Raw genomic sequence first — 23447 nt, forward strand, 5'->3', positions numbered from 1 at the left:
CAGCCACTGCACTCCAGTCTGTGCAACAGAGGGAGACCCTGTCAAAAGAAAAGAAGAGAAGAGAAGACAAGACAAGAGAAGAGAAGAGAAGAGCAGAGAAGAGAAGAGAGCTTGCAGTCTCAAGGAGAGAAAAGTCTAGTCAGTGGCCAATGAGGTGAGTGAGCAGCTGTGACTGTAACTGGGTAAGCATGGTTCATTGTGCACATGTGGAGGGTGGGTGTCACCCCATCGGCAGGGAGGGGAGGAGGGCGAGGGGAAAGGAGAAAACCCTTCATGGGGAGGTCAGTTTGATAATTAAATCGGGAAGTAAAGGATTAGCAGGAGTTAACTAGGACAAGGGGTAAAAGTCGGGGATAACAGAAAGTAGAATGGTGGTTGCCAGGGGCTAGGGGAGGGAGAAGGGGGAGTTGTTTAATGGGTATAAAGTTTCAGTTTTGCAAGATGAAAAGAGTTCTGGAGACTGGTTGCACAATAATGTGAATGTACTTAACACCACTGGACTGTACAGTAAAAATGGTTCAGATGACAAATTTTAAGTTATGTGTATTTTTCCGCAATTAAAAAATGTTGGATAGGAGGAGATGAGGAACTGTGCTCCAGGCAGAGGGAACAGTATGTTCTAAAGCTTGGAAACAGGAAGGAGATTTGCATTAGTCCAAGGTCTTTTAGTTACTAGGAATAGAGGCGAGAAGGATCAAAACATTCTCTCCTTTTCGTGGATCTAGAGCTTGCTGCGAGGCCCCCTGTAAAAGGCTAAGTTAGCCTTTGGTGTGCTGCCATGGCCCCTTCTGTACTTTTCTCCTTCTAGTGTCCCCTCCTCCACGCAGCCGATGTTCTGCTGTTCATCCGAGCCCCCTGGGGCACTCCATGGGCCAGGCATGTTTCAACCCTTAAAGCTCTATGTACTTCCAAATTACTCACCTTTGTTTCCACCCCATCAGAATTTTTAGTCCCTCAGAGCAGCTGTTCCTAGCTAGGCTGCAAGAGAGCAACTATCTGATTAAATATACTTTTACTAAAGTGTGACAGACTATTCACCTCTCTGAAGTTTCAGAATCTTAAGAGGATACTTCTTAAACCAAGGTAAGTCTTTTATCGGTGAGATTTTAATGGTAGAATGAAGGGAAATGGTAACATTTTAGGTGCTATTAGAAAGAATATTTTGGTTTGCAGAGCTAGCCTGTAATCAGGCTTATCTTGCTTGAAAATTTGTTTCAGGACTTTGATTTTCCCAAACTGTTACTTTTTTTTTTTCCAGCTTCTCCTCTTCTCCCTATGATATCTCTGAAAGTTGCAAATCCTTTTTAGTGTTACCCACAAAAGGGTGTCTGATGCTGAGTAGGGGGAATTGGAGGGGGAAACGGAGGTTGCACAGAAGCCATTTGTTTGCATGGGTCATTACTAAGTCAAGGACTTCCTAAACTCTCATATATTGTCGGATGGAATTGCCCCTCTTTAGACTGATGCCACTATGAACCATGCTTAGTCATAAATATACAGGTTCCTTGGTTTCAAACCCTAACTTCACTACTTTGTGTGACCTTGGGCAAATCACTTAACGTCTCTGAGCCACATTGTCCTAGATGAAAAATGAAGATAATAATAGGATTTATCTACTATCATTGCTGTGGGGATGAAATGAAATAATGAATGCAAAGCACTCAGCATGATGTTTGGCGTATCAGGGATATATAACAACAGTAGCTGTCACCACCACCACCACCAACATCATCATCATTTTTACTGAGGGCTCCTATTTAAGAGCTGTTCTGGCCCCGTTCTAACCAATGCATGAGACTGAGCAAAAACGGCATGGAAACTCTTTCTACTTTCGTCAGGATGTCTGCCCAAGGAAGATGGCAGGGGGGAGTGCAGAGGGCCAGACTCCCAGGTATTTCTCTGTTTACAGATTTTGAGATTGGCAAGGATATGATTGTGCCTTTTCTCTTAGTTTTGCAATCTCTGGCACAAACAATCTTTCCACCCTGATTTGCCTACAGCCCTTGATCTGTGGCACTGCCTCCTGCCTGTTCCTTCAGCAGCTTCTTCATGCAGGATTCATTGCTGCCCAGCCCCAAAAGAAGCAGCCAGGAGGCTGGGAGTGGTGGCTCATGCCTGTAATCCCAGTACTTTGGGAGGCTGAGGCGGGCGGATCACGAGGTCAGGAGTTTGAGACCAGCCTGGCCAACATGGTTAAGCCCCGTCTCTACTAAAAATACAAAAATTGGGCAGGCGTGGTGGCAGGCAGCTGTAATCCCAGCTACTCGGGAGGCTGAGGCAGGAGAATTGCTTGAACCTGGGAGGCAGAGGTTGCAGTGAGCCGAGACTGACAAAAGCGAAACTGCATCTCGGAAAAAAAAAAAAAAAGCAGCCAGGAAGACCACACACATTTCTCTGTTAATCAAAGACTATTTTTAGGAGAGAAAGTCTCCAGGTCATCATCCTTTCCTTGGTCTGAAGCAGCAGCAGCCATATCTGTGGGTGGAGGATGAGCTACAAAGTCAACCTATACTCCATGGGGGAAATGAAATAGAAAAGGAATCTGAGGAGAGGCAGACCTGGCCTCAGTCATCTATTGAAAATACAAGCCTGAGTCTTTCCCAGATTGGCTCCTAGCTTGTGGTGTGTGCAGGGTGAGGGATGCACAACTCCAGGGGACAATGTCTACCTCATTATTTAGGGAACTGTGCAGTGGATTACCTTCAGAACCCACAGGACATCCCTGCAAATTATCCTTCCCCAGGCCAGCTAAGCATAAGCACTTGGTTCCATCCGATGTCTCTTCCTCACTAATATCTATACTCAGACCACGGGGCTGCCCATGAGTAACTCATGAGAACAACACATTTCTCAGGCTTTCCAAGAAGTAAATCCTCTCTGCTACTTATTGGTATATTTGGGGAGAAATTGTGGGTTTCTGGAGGTCTATATATGAAATAATATGATCATGAGTCAAATTACCTAGAGAAGTAGAGGTAACTTTTTAGGGGAAAAGCTTACCTTTTAGGAAATGCTGACTACTAGGCCCGTCCTCTTTATGGCTGATATTTGAATTGACAGATTCATAGGCTGAAAAACAATAAGATATTTTATCTGAGAGAGGGAAAAAGTCTTGTAAAAATTTATTCCCTTATCCGAAGACAGGGGAAAACATGAAGTGGTTGCCTCGATGTTTAAGCTTTGCAATGAATTGGATTTTTTGTTTTTGGTTTTTTTTTTGTTGTTTTTACTTTTTGAGATGGAGTCTCTTTCCGCTGCCCAGGCTGTAGTGCAGTGGCACGATCTGGGCTCACTGCAACCTCTGCCTACCGGGTTCAAGCAATTCTCCTGCCTCAGCCACCTGACTAGCTGGGATTACGGGCATGTGCCACCACGTCTGGCTAATTTTGTGGATTTTTAGTAGAGGTGGGGTTTCGTCATGTTGGCCAAGGTGGTCTCGACTGCTGACCTCAAGTGATCTGCCCACCTCAGCCTCCCAAAGTGCTGGGATTATAGGCGTGAGCCACCACACCGGCCTTGAATTGGATGTTTTTGAAAATCCACAGATGATATTCTGGAGAGAAGGTTGATCTAGGATTAAAAAAGCATTGAGGAAAATAAGGTTTTATCCAAGATGTTTAAAGGTAAAATTCTGTAGGGTCCATGATGATAAAATTCTGTAAGGAGAACTTTTGACAAAACAAGATCATGAAACAGTTAACGTTTGACACATGCTGCAAGATGCCCAGATTTGAACAGCAGCTGTGTCTCAGTGTGTGCAGCCATGGGGGATGACAGACAAGCACAAAAAGCCCCCCTCTCCGGTTGTAGCACAAACAGAGTGTTGGACCAGGGGAGCCAGGAGGGATTCTAGTCCGTCTGATTCTAGCCAAAAGACAGACAGGCTTTTTCACAGCCCCTGATGAATTTTTTTTTTTTTTTTTTTTTTTTGCGATCTGCTAGTCACCTGGGGTGAGAATTATTCTCTTAGCTGTCCTTGTCAGTCAAAATGAAAATTACTTAAAACAATGCTGTCTTAATGACTGATGAGAATTAGAATGACAGACTTGTGAAAGTTAAGGGAGAGGTAATAGCAAGGATGTCAATTGAGTGGGTCCTATATGAAGGGGTTTTTTTTTTTTTTTGAGACGGAGTTTCGCTCTGTCAGCAGGCTGATGTCAATGGCACAATCTCGGCTGGCTGCAACCTCCACCTCCCAGGTTCAAGCAATTCTCCTGCCTCAGCCTCCCAAGTAGCTGGGACTACAGGCGCCTGCCACCACACCCGGCTAATTGTTTTGTATTTTTAGTAGAAACAGGGTTTCACCATGTTGGCCAGGCTGGTCTCGAACTCCTGACCTCAGCTGATCCACCTGCTTCTGCCTCCCAAAGTTCTGGGATAACAGGCGTGAGTCACTGTGCCCAGCGGGAAGAAAGGTTTTTAAAGGGAAATTTGGTGTGTTTGTATGAGAGGGAGAGAGAAGCAGAGAGAGAGAAGGGAGAGGGAGATGTGAGATATCAGGGAGAGAGCAATAGAGAAGAAAAAAAGGAATCCTAGAAAATTCAAACGGAAAAGACTTAGAGATCTTTTAGTCTACCTAGCCACTAAACTCATCTCCAAATAATTCTATTTATTTATTTTTTTGCTTCATTGTCTCATTACCGATAACAAATAGACTAGAGAGGATGCCAAGAAAGAATGTTTGGGTCTTATTGATTTGCTAAACTGCGGTGGGGCTTGGTAAAGCCTGCCTCTCGGTGCTCCTGCGTCTCAGGGCACACACACCGTCACGTGCGCGTGGATGGCTGAGGCTGAGCAGGCGGCCTGGGATTCTGAGCACCAACACTGAAGAGAGGAAAAGCCGTAATTAGTGTTAATTGTTGACCCTACGGTTCAAGAATAGATGCTCTGGAGAATGGGAAATGAGAACAAACATTAATTATTGAGTAGGGACCTTGGAGACAGACACTCTGGATTAAAAGGAGAGAGATAAATTGCATAATGAATGTTAATTTTCCCTCAAAGAATTGAGTGGTCGGTGGTTGAAAGGGAAAAAGAGGCTAAAAAACAGTCATGAAAGAGAAAACTCTGTGTGTGTCAGGTGAGAGGGTGGAGGAGGGTTACACAAACACTGTCTGTCACCGCCACCGCCCTGCCCTTTGCCTCGTAGCTCCCAAGAAGTTTGGTATCAGGATTTTCCTTAGAACTCATTATTTACCACAGCTGCCTGCTAGGAAGCTCAACCATTTCCCCTACAGCCCAGGAGCCAGAAAACAGCCACACTGCATTGCTGACAAGCTGAGAGGCATACGGCATGGGGATCTATTTTTTTCTGTGGGCTGGTGGGACTTTGACTTGGCTTGAGGGAGGCTGCCAGAGCGGTGGCCCTGTGGGTGCTGCTGTGGGGACAATGTGGGCTCCAGGCCTTAGTTGTTGTTTTAGCTTAATTATAATACAGGAGACACACATGTCTCCCTTTCCAAAATAACCTTCTTAACTGAAAGTAAAAACAGAATAAAGATAATTTAGGCTAGGCGCGGTGGCTTACACCTGTAATCCCAGCACTTTGGGAGGCCGAGGCAGGTGGATCACTTGAGGTCAGGAGTTTGAGACCAGCCTGACCAACACAGTGAAACCCCATCTTTACTAAAAATACAACAAATTTAGCCGGACGTGGTGGTGCACCTACTTGTGCACCACGTGGTGGTATCCCAGCTACTTGGGAGGCTGAGGCAGGAGAATCGCTTGAACCTGGGAAGCAGAGGATGCAGTGAGCCGAGATCGCACCACCGCACTCCAGCCTGGGCAACAAGAACGAAACTCAGTCTCAAAAAAAAAAAAAGCGAATTTGAGTAGAAGATTGGAGATGAGCGCTGTAGCCAATTTTATAAAGAGGATCTACAAACAGGCTTGTCATGGGCGGCCCAGATCTCAGAGTGCTGGTTGAGATACTCTTGTGCAGTCAGCGGCCTCGGGGAGCATGCCTTTTAGGCATGGCTGCTCACTGCCTTCCACTCGGGCCCTCACCCAGTGCTGTCCGGCTGATTTTGCAGTAGCCTGAGCCCTCTGCCTTTTCTCTTGTCTGTTCCTTCATGCTAGCTCACGCGTTGGGTTGCATGACATCCCTCCTCAAACATCTGATTCCTTGTTGCAGCATTTCAGCTCTCTCCTGGCACACAAGGCTTTCCCTGGTCTGGCCCTGGTCTGCCTTCCAGGCCCAGCTTCTCCTCACCCCTGCATGAAACCCCCCCACAGTCCACTCACACCGTGCTGCTCCTCATTATCCACGTGTTCTCTACGTTCCTCTTTGTCCTTGTTCATGCTAATGTCTCGGCTGGCTGGCCCTCCCCTTCTCTGTCTATCTACTTCTCGTTTCTCAAAGGTCAGTGCAAACGGAGCTTCCTCTGTAAAAAGCCCTTCCCACCTTCCTAGGCTGCAATTAATGGGCCCTTCCTGGAATACCCCTGGATTGTGCTCTTAGGCCTCTGTGATGGCACTCATTTCATTCTGCCTTATGGTACAGTTATTGGCTTGTGAATCTGTTCTCCACGTGGACTGTGAGGTCCTTGAGGGCAGTAACTGCAGTGCCTGGGGTGTAGCCTTGGTGTGTGGAGTGAGGACAGACAGGCCTGGGAATGAAGCCCAGCTCTGCCCTTAACCAGGTAAGTGAGCTCCCTGTGTTTCAATCTCTTTACCTATGATATGTGAATGAAAATACTCACTTCCTAGAATCACTGGGATAAGGGAACAACATGACATGCACAGCAAGGTGCCTGAGGGTGTTTGCTCTCAATATTAACATCCTTCCATGTCCCTTGCATATGGGAGGCATTCGGTACATTATATCAAATGAATCAAACACACACGTAATGGGCCTTCTTTGAGGTTCAATGATATTTCGTATTGGAATTTTTCTTAATACTTTATAAGATGGAGAGCAAGTGTGATCTGATTTGATTTTCACAAAGCAATGTGAAGTATGTTGGCAGATATTATAGTTGCATTCTGTTAAGGCACAAGGTAAGCTGCTGTAAGACAAGAGACCCAAAAAGATAAACATTTATTCCTCTTGCACATGCACGTCCAGAGGTAGGCAGACAGGCTGATCAGGGTGGCTCTGCTCCATAAAGTTACCTGAACACCCTGGTTCCTAATATCTTAGTACTCCATCATCCCATACAGAATTGTTCTCTTCTACATGGTTGAAGCTATTACCACAACCAAGTCCAAGGAGAAGGAGAAGGGGAAGGGCAAACAGTTTCCTTTTAAGGAAATGACCTGGATGTGCATGTGTTACTTCCATTCACTTCCCATTGGTCAAACCTTGGTCATGTGGCCATACCTAGCTGCAAGTGAGTCTGGGAAGCATAATCTCTCTGTGGGCAGCCATGTGTTCAGCTAAAATCCAAGGTGGGGGGTTCTATTATTAGAATTTAGCTGAACACATTCTTCCACTATTCCTTTTGTAAATATTATTCAGTCAATATTCATAATATTCAGTCAATATTATGAGAAATACTCTGGGAATACAAGGTGTGTTCTCTGGGATATTCAGAGGTAGATGAGGGGGATCTACTCACAGGAATTTTCAATCTAGGAGGGGAAATAAGAAAAATAGTAAAAAGGATAAAAGATGTGAGGGAGTGCTTGGTAAGAGGCCCAGGTGGTAAGAATGAGTGGAACGTAAGGAAATAGCAATAGTTGTGGCTGAGGTGGTCAGGTAAGGCATCACAGTAGAGAGGGAACTTCAACTGGTCCTTGAAGCTTAAATACCTGGATAAGAGGGACTAGAGTCTGTGTGATGCAATGGGAAAAGCTCTGGCCTCACTGGATGAAGGAAGATCTGGGCTTGAGCCTTGGATTTGCCATATAAAAGCTGTGTGGCTTTGAGCAAATCATACCTCTTTGGGCATCAGTTTCCTTATCCATAAAATCAGAGGTTTTCTTTTCTCTTTTTGAGACAAGGTCTCACTCTATTGCCTAGGCTGGTGTGCAGTGGTGCAGCCATGGCTTACTGTAGCCTTGACCTCCCAGGCTCAAGCAATCCTCCCACCTCAGCCCCTGGAGTAGCTGGGACCACAGGTGTGCACACCAGGCCCAGCTAATTTTTAAAATTTTTTGCAGAGACGGGATCTCACTATGTTGCTCAGTGTATTAGTCCGTTTTCATGCTGTTGACAAAGATATACCCCAAACTAGGCAATTTACAAAAAAGAAAGAGGTTTAATTGGACTCACAGTTTCATGTGGCTGGGGAGACCTCACAATCATGGCAGAAGGCAAGGAGGAGCAAGTCACATCTTACATGGACGGCGACAGGCAAAGAGAGCTTGTGCAGGGAAACTCCCCATTTTAAACCATCAGATCTCGTGAGACTCATTCACTATCAGGAGAACAGCGCAGGAAAGACCCGCTCCCATAATTCAATCACCTCCCACTGGGTTCCTCCCATGACACATGGGAATTGTGGGACTTACAATTCAAGATGAAATGTGGGTGGGGACACAGCTAAACGATATCACTCAGGTTAGTCTTGAACTCCTGGGCTCACATGATCCTCCTGCCTCAGCCCCCCAAAGTGCTGGGATTATAGGCATGAGCCACCGTGCCTGGCCCAGCAGGTTTTCTAATTGTCGCATAGCTCTAGTGGCCCTGCATAGCCCCCCACCCCCACTCCTAGAATCATCTTAGGAGGGGAAGAGTTAGTTGGGCTGCAGAGAAGTTGGGAGGGACATAATTAGATCATCTCCACTTCAACCAGGTAGTTCTGCTTTTATCTGTTTTATTTACTAGTATTCTCAGAAAGTCTGATTAAATGATTCCTTTGCTTAAATACTGATGAAGGTGATGCCTAAGTTCCCTCCTGACTCTAGGGTTCCCTGAAACAGAACAAATGCAAGGGAGGTAGAATTCATAGCTTCACAGCTTCTGTAAAAAGTGACATAAGTACCATCATCTTAAAAAAAAAAAGAAATTATGTATTCTTCAGTACTTTATATTGATTTTTTCTTCAAAAAACGAATAGCTAATGGATTCAAAGCAAGCTATTTTTTATTTTTTTCCTTTTTTTTTTTTTTCCTGAGACGGAGTCTCACTCTGTTACCCAGGCTGGAGTGCAATGGCACCATCTCAGCTCACTGCAATTTCTGCCTCCCAGGTTCAATTCTCCTGCCTCAGCCTCCTGAGTAGCTGGGATTACAGGCACCTGCCATCATGCCCAGCTAATTTTTGTATTTTTAGTAGAGTCAGGGTTTCACCATGTTGACTAGGCTGGTCTCAAAACTCCTGACCTCAGGTGATCCATCCTCCTCAGCCTCCCAAAGTGGATTACAGGCATGAGCCACCGTACCTGGCTGCAAGCTATTATTCTTGACATATTTCTTCTTCGGAAGCCATAAAGTGGTGATAATGCCACCTTTTCAGCTACCTGTGAGGTAGGGAAGTCTTTGTGTTTCTAGGAATCACAAGAGGTTTTTGTCAAAGGAAATGAAGGAGAGTCCCTACTGTGTTTTAGCAGCTCTCTACTGGTGGCTATCAGGACACCTTCCAGAGTGGGCTGTGAGGCCTTGCTGGTATCACTACAGTGAGGGAAAGAACCCTGCTTCCTTCTGAAGGCTGGGACAAGCACAGCTATCACAGCCTGCCCTTCTACACCCACTCAACACTGTGGTACATGTGATAGACCTAACTTAGCCCCATGCCAAGCCTGATGGGAATCTCCTGTAATTTTTGTAAGAAGAGCTTTTTAGTCAGGGTTCAGCCCAGAACAGAAACTGCCCGGATATTTTAAAGAAGAAACAGAGTTACTATAGAGTAACTGCCTCTTATGCTCAGTCTTCATGAGTTCAGTGTCCAGAGCTTTGATGCTTCTGCCTCACTTCTGCCCAAATCTCATGCAAGCACATCTAATTGGCAGAACACAATTTGCATCCAGCCCCCTAGCTGCAGAGGTTATCTGGGAATGTAGTTTTTAGCCTTCTAGCCTCTGTAGTACAGGAAGGCCCACTGGAAGGAAACGCTGGGTGCCCAGAGACCATATCTAGCCACATTTTCCCTTATTCAAACATTTGACCTGAGATTGCTAGTACTGGTAACATCTGCCAACATTATTTCTCATGACGGTTATGAAAAACACTGAAAAGTGTTATGAAAAACACTATAACCATGTGGGGCTCCTATCTTCCTATATTTCTTCCTATCCAGAGATGGATGGATTGTGGACCCTATGATTCAGAATTGATGTTTAGAGAATAAAAACAATAATAGTCACAAATGATTGAATGGCTGAAATCCTGTTTCAGGATTTAGACAAAAGAACTGCTCCACTGAGAGTCTCCTTGGGGAAAGGGGCATATTTAGAAACACGCTATGTTAGAAGAACCTTAGAAATTATCAGTTTAGCATTTTCCAAAGTTTGCCAAAAACTTTTTAGATCCACATGATGCTTTACCAAAAACAAAGGCATTCAGTGATCAGATAAATTTGGGAAACAGTGCATATCCCCATCCTGAAGAACCATGGTGCACATCAGTGTATTGGAGGCTCTAGGAAGTCCTGCGGTAAGGGATCTGCTTAACTTTGGTCCACTGGTTTCCAAATGTATCTGGCCCTAGAACCTTTCCTTTTTTACACAATGCCTGTTAACCTTCTGAGGAATTGGAGTTTGATGGGACATGTGCTGTGAGGACTGAATCTGATACCCACTCCTCTTTTTCCATATGAGGAAGCTGAGGTCCAAGGCAATGAAGTTATTTGCCTGTGATCACAGAAATCCTGGGCAGTACAGGTGGGAATAAAACCAGAGTTTTTTTTTTCTTCCTCATATGGCTTTATCGAAATTAATTATCATCCCTTACATCTCTTGGCATCATCAATAAGGTAACAGCTACTAAGAGATGGGCTACTTAAGGAAAATCATAATTTAAACAGTACCCAACCAACATGGAAGGATTCTTTTACTCATGGGGTCCCACAACCAACTTATCACAAAGGAAAAATGGGGAGAACAGAGAAAGTCAATCACTTAGCCTGTGTTTTACCCCTAAATGATCAGTGTTTTGAGACCAGCTGGGATATTCTTAGACTCACCTTTCTGTCAACCAAATCACAGACCATCACAAAATGACACCAAGAATACTAGTTATCTAGAATACTAGTTACCTATTACTGCAAAACAAATGATCCTGAAACCTAAAACAATAAACCTTTGTTATGTCTCAGTTTCTGTGGGAATCTTGGAGTAGCTTAGGTGTGTGGTTCTGGGGCAGCCTTTCATTAGGTCACAGACACAATGTCAGCCAGGGATGCAGTCATCTGAAGACTTGACTGGGGCTGGAGAATCTCCTCTCAAGGCACCTCCCACACAAGCCTGGGAAGTTCATTCTGGCTGTTGGCAGGGGGCTTCTGTTCCTTGCCACGTGGACTGCTTGCCATAGGCTGCTTGAATGGCCTCATCACAGACATGGTGGTTGGCTTTCCCCAGAGTGAGTAATCCAAGACAGAGCGAGCAAGGAGGAAGCCTTGGTGCCTTTTATGACCCCAGTCTCAGAAGTCACATACCATCAATTCTGCCATAGTCTATCTTTACTTAGAAGTGAGCCATCATATCCCACTCACACTCAAGGGGAGAAGAGTTAGTTTTTCCCTTTTGAAGGGGAAAGTGTCAAAGAATTTGCGGATGTATTTTAAAACCACCATACTATGAAAGAGTTGCAAGGGGGAAGGATGCTAATTAAATGACAAATGACAACAACAACAAACAATCAAGAAAGGCTGGGTGCAGTGGCTCATGCCTGTATCCCAGCACTTTGAGAGACCTAGGTGGGAGCATTGCTTGAGTCTAGGAGTTTGAGACCAGCCTGGGCAACATAGGGAGACCCCGTCTCAACAAAGAAAAAGTCGGGCATGGTGGCTCGTGCCTGTAGCCCCAGCTATTTGGAAGCTGAGGTGGGAGGATAGCTTGAACCCAGGAGTTTGAGACTGCAGTGAGCCATGATTGCACCACTGTACTGTAGCCTGTGTGACAGAGCAAGACCCTGTCTAAAAATACAAAAAACACCCAAAAAACATTTTCTGAGGGTAAAAATCCATTTAGAACAAGAACAAATACTAAACAGAAACTCTGAAAGAGACCAGGAATTTAAATTTACATGGGGCTTGATGTCCAGCCTGAATCACTGGCATAAACATCCTTGAACTTCTTTGTAAAAAAAACTTCTGAATAAAAGAACTTCTGAGAGAAAACTTCTATTGCTGGCACTGTGACTAGGGAAGTACATGAAGGATTTGAATCAAGGATAAGCAATGCGGAGGGCATATCCAGTGGTTTGACTTGTATCCTTCCAAGTTAACTTTCCCTTTCTCAAGACTTTCAATTTTCTAAATGTTGCAATATCCCAACATGACCAAAAGGGTCAAATTCCAGCTCTAGTCTTCACATCTTTTTTTTTTTTTTTTTTTTTTTCCCTTCTGAAGGTTTATATTCATTTCCCTATGCTGTCTGAAAGCAAGATATCATGATCTAATTGCCTAAGAATTTATTTCCAAATAGTTGTTGACGGAGCCTGGAAGTCTCAGAAAGATCAGACAGATCATATTCCTTCCTTTACTCAAGAGTTTTTTTTTTTAATTAAAAAAAAAAAAAAAAGACCAACAACAACTATGATCCCTAAAGAACTTTCCTTTATGGCACCTGGGGTATTCAGTCAATCAACAAGCTTTTCTTGGACATATGATGGAGATGAGACGTTCTCTAGGACTCATATATTGGGAGCTAAACAGAAAACAGATGCAGATAAATACAATAATCACAAAAGCAGGATTGAGACAGAGAGAGAGGAATGGGGCTGAGGCTACATCTAGGCAGTTGTGTGCAATAAGGTGGATTTATTAAGGAAAATGTTCCAGAAAAGATGAACTTAAAGCTATTCTAAATATTTGGGGGCAACTTGAGCAAAAGTTTGGAGAGAAAAGAATGAAGACTGAATTTTTAGGCCATCAAAGAGATGAGCAAGGGGTGGGCTGGAATATAGTAGAAGATGAGGCTGGAGGGGAGGGTGGAGACAGTGATTAAGATGGTTTTGAACAAACTGATCTGCACAGAGTTTGGTGTGGTTGGAGCAATTATAGGTTGGTGCAAAAGTAATTGAGGTTTTTGCAATTAAAAGTAATGGCAAAACCGCGATTACTTTTGCACCAACCTAATATTTTGTGAGAGGAGAAAGTTTTTTCAGTATACTGTCTCCCAAACCAAACCAAACCAAAAAAAAAAAAAAGAAAGGCCAAAGCAAAAAAATCTTTGCTCATTAATACATACTCTTAGAAAGTCAGACCCTTATAAGGAAGATGTGGGTTTAAGATCTTTCACCACCTTCTTGGGCAACATCCTGCTACCATCAAGACTGAAGGTCAACCAACTGCCCATGGAGGAAAGGCTTGAGAAAGGTCAGTGGCTAACTGATTGATTGATTGATTGATTGATTGATTGATTCATTCATTCATTCATTCAATAAGCATGCAGTGAATGCCTTTAGGTTTGAGAGGCAAGTAGGATTAAATATACCGTCTGTGGGACTGGCAAGTCTTCATTTATCAGCATAAGTTTCATCTTTTTCTTTCTCCATGTCATGGAAATTATTGAAATATTTTTCAAAAAATTTCAGTAAACATTTATTGTGATCCTTCTATGTATATGTCAGGGACTATGCTAGGTGCCAAGAATACTGAAATGACTGAAGCATCATATTGACAATGGTGACAATAAACTTACAGCCTAAATATTTCCTTTTCTGCTTCTAGCTTTCGCTGTGCCAAAAGGGGGAACTATTTCTCCTGGAACAGAGCGGACAAATGTGCAGCAGGTGAACAGAATCATATTTGCTTTCCAGCTGCTGCACCAGCTGTATCATGCTGACAGCGGCCTCCACCTGTCTAACTCCTGCTTCCACCAATTCAGAACCAAGATATTTTTGTACTCATATCCTGGTATAAACCAACTGCTGATGGAAGTTCTTTGATGCTGAATTTGGAATCAAATACATTCTACTTTCTGGAAATCCATATACTAGGTGGCTGCTTCAATAGCGGTGGACACAGATGTAAAATGCAGCAATGGTCAAGGAATTTCTCAGAGGAGGAATGAATCCTCTCATTTTGGTGGAGGAACCTTGGATACAGGGAGGATGAGGGACTGACTCAAAGTCATCTGGCAACTTAGAGGCGAGGCCAGAGCTCCTCAAATCTCCTAGCTCTGAATCTGTGCTCTTTTTATTGAGCCAGTCATGACATAACCCCCCAAATGAGTGCAGCTTTTAATCTCCCACATCAAGGGGCCTGCTGGCTGCAGACTCATGCATACACATCACAGTGGTTTCTGGGTGGTTGATGCTCATCACCCTCTGACTTCATTTCTTTTTTCCTTTGCAAAATGGCTATTGCCCAGAGGCAGCATCTCTTTTCTAAAAAGTGAACATGCCAGAAGGGTTTTTGGAAACTGCCTTGCTATCTGTCAGGAGCCAGATGATTCACAGGGATGAACCAATGCTCATAACAAGGATACCTGATTGGATTACCAATTAGCCGCCTCCACCTCTGCAGGGTGGTTGGAAAGAAGAGAAAAGGCAGTGTTTAGTTTGGGCAAATACCAAAAGGACTTTATCATTCTCATCAAGGCATCAGCGTGGCACATTAGACCTCTTCCAAGCCATTCCACTGGAACTTCTCTCTCCAAATGCTCCAGCAAGAGTAAACTTGTTGTGCAAACATTGGATCATTGTGTCTGAGCTACAGAAGCACCTCTGTGTCAGTGAAAGGGGAGAAACTGGCTGACTTGCGTCTGTTTTTAATGATGTCTCTGCTGCTGGGAAAATTTGGAAGCTGCAGGTAACATCTTCCCCTTTGAAAAAAAAACCAGGCTGCCCTGGAGTGTGTGAGCTTACCTTTACCCGATGGAAGCGCCTCGGTTTGGGTCTGCCCTGGGAGGGACAGGCAGACTTCTTCTCCATCTGGACCCAGCAAGAAGTGTCCCAGGGTGGGGTCGCTGGAATCTTCTTGAAAATAAGCACAAGCATGGGCAGTGTCAACACCATGTTGGTGAGGAAGACAGACTGAACCTGGGCCATGTTCCTGTAGTCCCCTGTGGGCACACACCCGTAGATGCACGTGGGCTCAGGTGCCCACCAGAGTATAGTGGGAGCCTGTTCCTGGGACTCAGCAAAGCGGGGCTATTCTTCAGGCTCTGCCTTCTGGGGGTCAAGGTGGGATGAACAGGGAGGGGCTGCCACTCGCCTACATCATGCCTTCGGAAGAGCCTGGCTACCTCACGGGCAGGGCTAAGCAAGCATGGGCACTCTGTGTGAAGGAAAGGGAGTCCCTTCCTTCAGCCGTGTGCAGCAGCCCAGCCCCTGGGAACAGGACTTCCTGCTTCCTGCCTCTGCTGTCCGCCTCCGTCAGATGTCCTGTGCAGTACTCGGCATACACAGCCATAACCTCTAGATGAAATACTGGGATGGCTTGGTGATGCCAGGGGCTCAGGTCAAGGAAAAGGATGCTGTGTCTCCCTAGTTACTTAGAAAGATTGAAGGTATTTTTTATAACCTGACTGTAAAAGTAAAAAAGAAGTCATTTATTCCCCACTTGAATCTCAATGCTCAACCCAGAACACTCTTGGGACTAGATTGTGAGGTTTCCCCCATACCAAACAATTCTCCAGCAGATACCAACTCGTTGTCCTATAATTTAATTCAGTTCTGACACTCTCTACCGGGAGATGGTGTCAGATCCCACAGGGTAGGGCTCAGTCCACAAGATTGCCCCCCACTTCAGATGCCAATTGCAAGTCCCAGATCGTGACCTATACTTCTGACTGACCGGCTCTAAATTGGGCCTCCCACAATCCTCCCTCTCCTTGGGTTCAACAGTTTGGTAGGACAGCTCACAGAACTCAGGGAAACACTTACTTACATTTTCTGGCTTATTTATAAAGGACATTAGAAAGGATGTGAACAGCCAGATGAAGAGATGGGCGAGGATGTGCCGAGCTTCCGTACCCTCCCTGGGCCTGCTGCCCTCCCACCTAGACACACTCAGCAACACTGAAGCTTATCAACCCGTGGTCAACAGCTAATAAAGAGCTTGATCTGCAGTGTCCCCTCCCCTTTCCTGGAGGTTGTGGCTGGAAACTCCAACCCTCTAATCCTCTTATCGCTTGGTCCTTCTGGGCTTGGTCCTTCTGGTCGCTGGCCCCATCATGAGGCTACCTAGGGGCCTTACCCTATGTCACCTCATTAGCATAAACTCAGGTGTTTTCAAAGGGGCTCATTATGAATAACAAAAGATACTACTATCATTCAGAAAATTCCAAGAGTTTTAGCTTAGTAATAGAAACCAGGGACAAAGACCAAATTTATTCATATTATACTATACTTACCTTCCCCATCTCCAAGACAAAGGGGCCAGGAGTCCAGCTACCTGGACTAGCAGGCCACCCGCTAGAGTGGATGCTAAGGAGCACACACGTACACATGCACACTTACAAACACACACTGACATATTCACACTCTCACAGGGCATACACACACACCCCCATACACATGAACAGTGACATACATGAGCATATGACACACATACATTCACAAGACTGAATATATAGATATGTACATGCATATGCAGCCATGCCTATGTAGATGTGCACAACGACATGCATGCACACAAGCACACACATGTACTTACATGGGCATATAAGCACACATCCCACACACATTCACTTACACACATGCACACACCCAACACACACACTTGAGGCTTCAGGCTGCTCTCTTGTCCCAGTCCTGGTCTGGGCATTCTATTCTTTTTTTTTTTTTTTTTTGAGACAGAGTCTTGCTTTGTTGCCCAGGCTGGAGTGCAATGGTGCTATCTCGGCTCACTGCAACCTCTGCCTCCTAGGTTCAAGTGATTCTCCTGCCTCAGCCTCCTGAGTAGCTGGAATCACAGATGTGCACCACTATGCCTGGCTAATTTTTTTTTTTTTTTGTATAAAAATACAAAATATCTCTACTAAAAAGTAGAGATAGAGTTTCACCTTGTTGCACAAGCTGGTCTCGAACTCCTGACCTTGTGATCCGCCCACCTCGGCCTCCCAAAGTGCTGGTATTATAGGCATGAACCACAGCACCTGGCCACTGGTATTTTATTCTAATCAGATTCTCCCTTTATAAGGATGTCTAAAGTAGGTGTGAGTATCCATTTGCTGTGATTTGTCCCAGGCCATGCAACTTCCTAGGAAGGCCCCAGGTGGGGACATAACAATACACTAAGTTTGGTTCATTTGCATCAGAATTAAAGGAGCATTGCTGCCACACAAGTATAAAGGGGAGTGGTCTGTGAAAGAGAGGTTCCAACCTTGGAATGGTTTCTAGGTGAAAACAGTGTCTCTAGGGGTAGAGAGAGTGTTGCGGGGAAGGAAGGGATTTAATTTTGACCATCTCAGCCTGAAACAGAAGCTGCAAACACAGAATGGAGCTATTAATCTGTGGATTTAATTTATGCTTAAAGAATTCAATTACATACGCTCTGGGGAGAGAATGAGAGGGGGGTGTGCTGGGCAGGGGGAGAGAGAGAGAGCAAGCGAGACTGATTTAAATACTGAGGCATTCTGTCCCTGAGTGAGCATGAAATGAAAGATGTGAAATCTGTTGCCTCCATGATGGCTCTCTGTTCCCATATGCCTCTCAAAGTGTGAGTTTCTCGCAGCCCTGAGTGTGATTCTGCTGTTAACAGAGGTACCTCTTTCTTTATACAATCTGTCCCCCAAACACATGTCATCTCCTTCATCTGCTGCTCAAACTGAGAAAGCAGTCCAAGCCTTCAGCGAAGGAGAAACAGCTGCCTGGACCACACGTTCCTGAAAATGGTCTGTCAGTCTCCAGTGTGGCACCTTCCCAGGGATTTTCCGGGGTAACTTGGACTCTAGGCAATTTTTGCTCCATGAGCTACCTTTAGATGGAAGCCCCAGGGGAGCTGCTCTTGCACTGTCCTTGCATTATTGCTCTGTATAAGCATCTTAGTCCCCTCCTTGACTATTAGCTCCTTAAGGATAAGCACTTTAAGTAAGGCTAAAACCTAGAGGGAATGGCCTTGCCCTGCCTCACCCTTCCCTAGGAATCAGGGTCCTTTCGTCTCTGTGAACAGGCTCTGCCCTGGGCTGGAGTTGACTTCTGTCTGAGGACTCTTCTGTTGGCAGGCTCATCGGGCTCTCTTGCCTCAGGGGGCAAGGGTTATGGCTCAGTTTGGAGTGTGCCTGGTAAATCCAGTAGTGTGTCTCCCCCAGGAGCGCAGGGAGCTGTGTCATCAAATGCTGCTGCCAGGAGTGAGGAAAGCACAAAACAGCGTGGCAGTGCATGTCGGTGCAGCAAACCCTTAAAACATGTACTGACCCTTTAGGAATATGCATGGGGAACATTAATCCCACTGACATCATCAGAAACTGTGTCAATTACCTCTTTTCAATGGAGTGCCTTTCAGAAAACTTACATCACAGCAGCCACACGGCCCTGGAAATGAGCCACATACCAGCCAGTGGGGGGCATCTATGCACCCTGGGAATGGTTACCTTGAGCTGCTGGCAGTGCCCTCCTGGACGCTCTCATGTGCGGGAGACATGGGGGGCTGCTGCGGCCTGATGTCCTGGGGCTATCCAGGCCATTCTGGCTCTCGGGACTTTTTTTCCCTTTAATCGGGGGTAGAAGATCCAATGGTGGGGCCGCATCGTGGGGCGGGGCATCATCATCTTTTAAAACAAAAGGGAAAAAAGCCTGTGTGAGAAACCAGAATCAGCAGGAAGGAGAAGGAGGCTCTCTTCTAACGTGGTTAAAGGACCTCTGTGTGAAGACTGCTATGAAGAACGGGTAATTGTATTGTGGCTAGAAGGAAGAAACCGTCCTGGTGTTAGGATGGTTTATTCTACTCATTCTCAGGTTTGTCCCTCTTTTCCAGTCCTGCGAAGCAGCAGGGACCTGATATCTCCCATGGCCAAAATGACATGACTCTTGACTAGAATCGTGGCTGTTCATTTGGAAAATTGCCAAGAACTGGGAGGAACTGAGTGGTGGTTGTTTTTATTCCCATCTTATGGATGAAATCCTGAGATGGAAGGAGGACTGAAGAGGGTGCAAACTCCTTCCACCCTCAGTCCCAAGGCTCTGACTAGAGAGATCCCAGCTTTAGAGCTGATGAGATTATTGGATACCGATTTCTGACCACAAAGTAGTTTTGCTAGGCAGAGTCAATGATCGCATTCCTTCGTCAGGGTTAAATAAAAAGTGCTACCTTCCAGATGGAAGTCAAAGGGCATCAGGATTGACGGTAGCATTCCATAAAGCATACCCTACCCTCTGCCTCCATTTTCTCTTCTCAACACCAACAGGGCCTGCTCTAGGAAGCAGGAAACACAGGAGCCCAAGTGACTGAGGCCTTGGCTTTGCCTCTTTCAGAGGCAGTGGTCTTTATTTCACATTTAAAACAATAGTTGCTATTAATATTTGGGTTTAAAAATTGGCTTCATGTGGTCTCAAATGATCACAGACTACTAACTCATTAAAAAGAGGCAAAGTGTCTTTACAATGGAAAAATGGGGCAGACATCACCTTTAACCAAATAATGAAATTTAACATCACCTGCAATGGAAGAAACTGACATTTTGTAACCCTTGATATGATGGGCCGAGAAAGACACAACGTCACCTCTGTGATATTCCTGCCAAAAAGGTTTGATCTGAATCTCATTATGAGGAAATAGAAAAATCCAAATTGAAGGTAATTCTGCAAAGCAACTGGCCTGTCTTCTTAAAAAATGTCAATATCATGAAAAACAAGACTAGGGGACTCTTCTCGATGAAAAGATTCTATCGAGTGGGACCACTAAATGTAATGCATGATCCTGAGTTGAATTCTAGATTGAAAAAAAGCGATAATAAAGGAACATTATTAGTATAAATAGAGAAATGTGACTATGAATTAGAAATTAGAAAGTACTATTATATCAGTGTTTGCTTTCTTGAGTGTGGTAATTGTATGTGGCTAGGAGGGAGAATATTCCTGGACTTAGGAGATACGTGCTGATAAGGGATAAACGGTACAATGTCTGCAACTTACTCTCAGGTGGTTAAGCAATAAAATAAAAAATATACATATGTGTGGATGCATGTGCCACCTCTGTGGCAATGGAGCAGTCCCACTCAGCATCAACATGCCCATGCAGCAGGGGCCTCTGTGTGACGACTGCCATGATGAACTGCCTCTTTGTTGTTGTTGTTGTGGTTGTTTTTTAGACAGAGCCTCTCTCTGTCACCCAGGCTGGAGTTCAGTGGCATGATCTTGGCTCACTGCAACCTCCGTCTCCTGGATTCAAACAATTCTTGTGCCTCAGTCTCCAGAATAGCTGGGATTACAGGTGTGTGCCGCTACACCCAGCTAATTTTTGTATTTTTAGTTGAGATGGGGTTTCACCATGTTGGTCAGGCTGGTCTCGAACTCCCGACCTCTGGTGATCTGCCACCTTGGCCTCCCGAAGTACTGGGATTACAGGTGTGAGCCACCGCGCCCGGCCGAAACTGCCTCTTTAGGTTCCTTTCATTCTGCATCTACTCCCAGGTTCGGTCGCATGCATAATTTATACCAAGGGGCTTCTTAACCAGTTTCTTCCTGGCAGAGTAGCAGAGGAGGGACAAGTTCTGGTACTCAGTTCCTGGTGGACATGGCAGCTCAACACAAGTACAGGGCAGTGCAAAATGAACACTACGGAAGATGAAAATCACTGGTGTCCTTTGTCTCATGGCTCCAGCTGTGCACCTCGCATTGTGGCCCATAAGCAGAAAGGTGCTTTTTTCTCTATTTGCAGGGTGATCCCTGCCCATATTTGGATTTTTTTAAAAAAGGAAACATTAAAGTCTTTAGGATCATTAACTCCCACTTAAGAGATAGACCAAATAAGCCTCTGCCTCAATAATCAAAGGACATTCTCTAAATGTTTCGAGGACGTCCTGATCTAGGTTCATTGTTTGGTTTATTCTTTTATTCTTTTTTTTTTTTTTTGGTATTAGTTAGAAAATCACTATGTTGGGCTTATTCTGAAAGGGAATGTAGTATAATGAGTAAGAATATGGATTCTGGCACTGGAAGCCCTGAGCTCCAATCCTAGTGAGGCCACTTATAGTTATGTGACCTCAAACATACTACTTATCTCTCAGGGCTTCTGTTTTCTGATCTGTAAAAGGAGGAGAGGATTGCTGTGAGGAGTACCTAAGAGAATACATGTTAAAAACTAAGAACAGTGCCTGGCACAGAGGAAGAACTCCAAACACATTAATGTGCATCTTCCTATTTCTGATACCAGCAGCAGAGGTCACTTGACATCTGTGATACTGTCATCTTGCACATGCCTTTTGGAAAGGAGGCTCAGCTTTCTGAAAATGGGGAGCTTTCTAAATATGGCCTGTTAGTTCTGACCTATCCAACACATAAACACAAACACTTAGATGCACCCATGTGTATATTTTCAAATGTCCACATGTCATAGAAATTGGAGTGAAGACTTTTATCAATATTATGGATTTTTTTTTTTTTTTTTTCAGACAGGGTCTTGCTCTGTCACCCAGGCTGGAGTGCAGTGGCACAATCTCAGCTCCCTGCAACCTCTGCCTCCTGGGTTCAAGTGATTCTTGTGCCTCAGCCACCTGAGTAGCGGGGATTACAGGTGTGCACCGCCACGCCTGGCTAACTTTTTGTACTTTTAGTAGAGATGGGGTTTCGCCACATTGGTCAGGCTGGCGAACTCCTGACCTCAAGTGATCCCCACCCACCTCAGCCTCCCAAAGTGCTGGGATTATAGGCATGAGCCACCACACCCCGCTGATATTATGGACTTTTTAATGAATAAATACCTATTTATAAACAGATTAGAGATGAAATTTCATTGTTTAAAAATACAGGATAAACTGTCAGGCATGCAGCAAACTTTCAGGAAGTTTGATGCCTTTCTACATCTGCAACCAGAAACTAGTAGTGGGATGAGTTAGGGAGTAGGTAACTGGTGAACTGGACACTGTTAGTTTTAGTGCAGCACTTTGGTGAAGGCAGCTCCTGCCTGCACAAAGGCCATCTTCCAGTGGTTGCCAGTGAACGAATCTCCCTTCCAGCCTCCTTTTTCTTGGCCGTGGACCATTGTGTGTCTTGCCTTGCTTCCCTTCAGAGTGAGGTTCCCGAGGGATGCTGGAGGGAGGGAGGAGCTACCTTGAGGTGAGAGTGTGTCCCTGCCCGCGTCCACTGGGAGATGCACCGTTAACTCCCGTGGCGTTTCTAAGGACACAGGCTTTAGGGGCGGTTTCCACACAGGCCTGGCTTCTTCGCTTCTTTCTGGTTCTGACTTAGGGTGTGGAGCACCTAGGAGACAAAGAGGAGGCTGAGTTGTAGCAGAGGTCTGTTGTTTTTGCCTAATGTCTCTTCTTTTGGGGAGCTATGCCTTCCTTGCTCACACCATGTGGTTTGGTTGGAGCAGTGTCCATTTGCTGATTCCAGAGAGGGGCATGGAACTGAAGCCTGGCATGGGAGTACCTCATTGCCTTGGCCAGAGAGATTGGTTCCGAGGTGGGCACAGGACCCTAGTCCGGTCAATCACGGGTGATTTCTGCGCTTTGCAAGAGCTTTTAAGAGGCATATCCTTTCTATAGAGGATAACAGGAAGGAGATTGGCAGGGAATTGCAGGAAGACGTCTTTATCACCTCATGGTAAGAGCCTGCTTGAGAGGAAAGGCTAACAGAGTTGAGAGACAAGTACTGCGCACACATTTTCCGAGGCCTGGATTCAGCTGCTCCTGTAGTTACCTGATTCTTGCATGAACCAATTCCTTCTTTCTTTCCTTCCTTCCTTCCTTCCTCCTTTCCTTTCATCCTCTCCCCTCCCTTCGCTTCCCTCTTTCCTTCCTCCTTCCTTCCTCCTTCCTTCCCTCTCTCCCTCCCTCCCTTCCCTTCTTCCCTTCCTTCCTTCCTTTCTTCCCTTGCTTCATTTCTTCCCTTGCTTCCTTCCTTCTTTCCTTTTCCTTCTTTCCCTCTCTCCCTTTCTTCCTTCCTTCTGTCTTTCCTTCCTTTTTCCCCTTTCCTTTCTTTTAGCTTAACACATTTTGAGTTAGGCTTCTGATGCTTTTAAAGGAGGGTCCTCATGACATGTAAATGAGGGAAGAACTCCATGCATTCACTTTCTTTGTACCCGATTCCTATGTTGCATTGTCAGTGTGTTGGCAAGCTCGGTGCATCTGGTTTTAAGAATCTGATTCATGATGGCCTGGTGGTTTTCCTCACCTTCCTATCAGGGTCATCATGGAAAATAAGATTGAACCCAATCTTGTGAATAGTCTTGTCTCTCTTTTTATTAAGTGTGTGTGTGTGTGTGTATGTGTGTGTGTGTGTATATATATATATAT

General features: G+C 45.1%; 1 protein-coding gene and 1 long non-coding RNA gene across 2 annotated transcripts in view; one reads left to right on the plus strand and one right to left on the minus strand.

Annotated features, from left to right (window-relative positions):
• KIAA2012 (KIAA2012 ortholog) overlaps positions 1 to 23447 on the minus strand; it is a 141877-nt gene that overhangs the window by 78130 nt on the left and 40300 nt on the right. The window contains exons 9-12 of the mRNA XM_011974481.1: positions 22144 to 22410; positions 18585 to 18761; positions 14914 to 15024; positions 3001 to 3069 (exon numbers count right to left, since the gene is read on the minus strand). Of these exons, the coding sequence (XP_011829871.1) occupies positions 3001 to 3069; positions 14914 to 15024; positions 18585 to 18761; positions 22144 to 22410 (624 nt within the window). The remainder of the gene's footprint in view (positions 1 to 3000; positions 3070 to 14913; positions 15025 to 18584; positions 18762 to 22143; positions 22411 to 23447) is intronic.
• Positions 11289 to 14737, plus strand: LOC105535407. Its single transcript, XR_001005423.1, has 2 exons — positions 11289 to 13420; positions 13775 to 14737. It is a non-coding gene; the product is annotated as an uncharacterized LOC105535407 (long non-coding RNA).

Source organism: Mandrillus leucophaeus, unplaced genomic scaffold, assembly GCF_000951045.1.
Source record: "Mandrillus leucophaeus isolate KB7577 unplaced genomic scaffold, Mleu.le_1.0 Scaffold146, whole genome shotgun sequence".
NCBI classification, from domain to species: Eukaryota; Metazoa; Chordata; class Mammalia; order Primates; family Cercopithecidae; genus Mandrillus; species Mandrillus leucophaeus.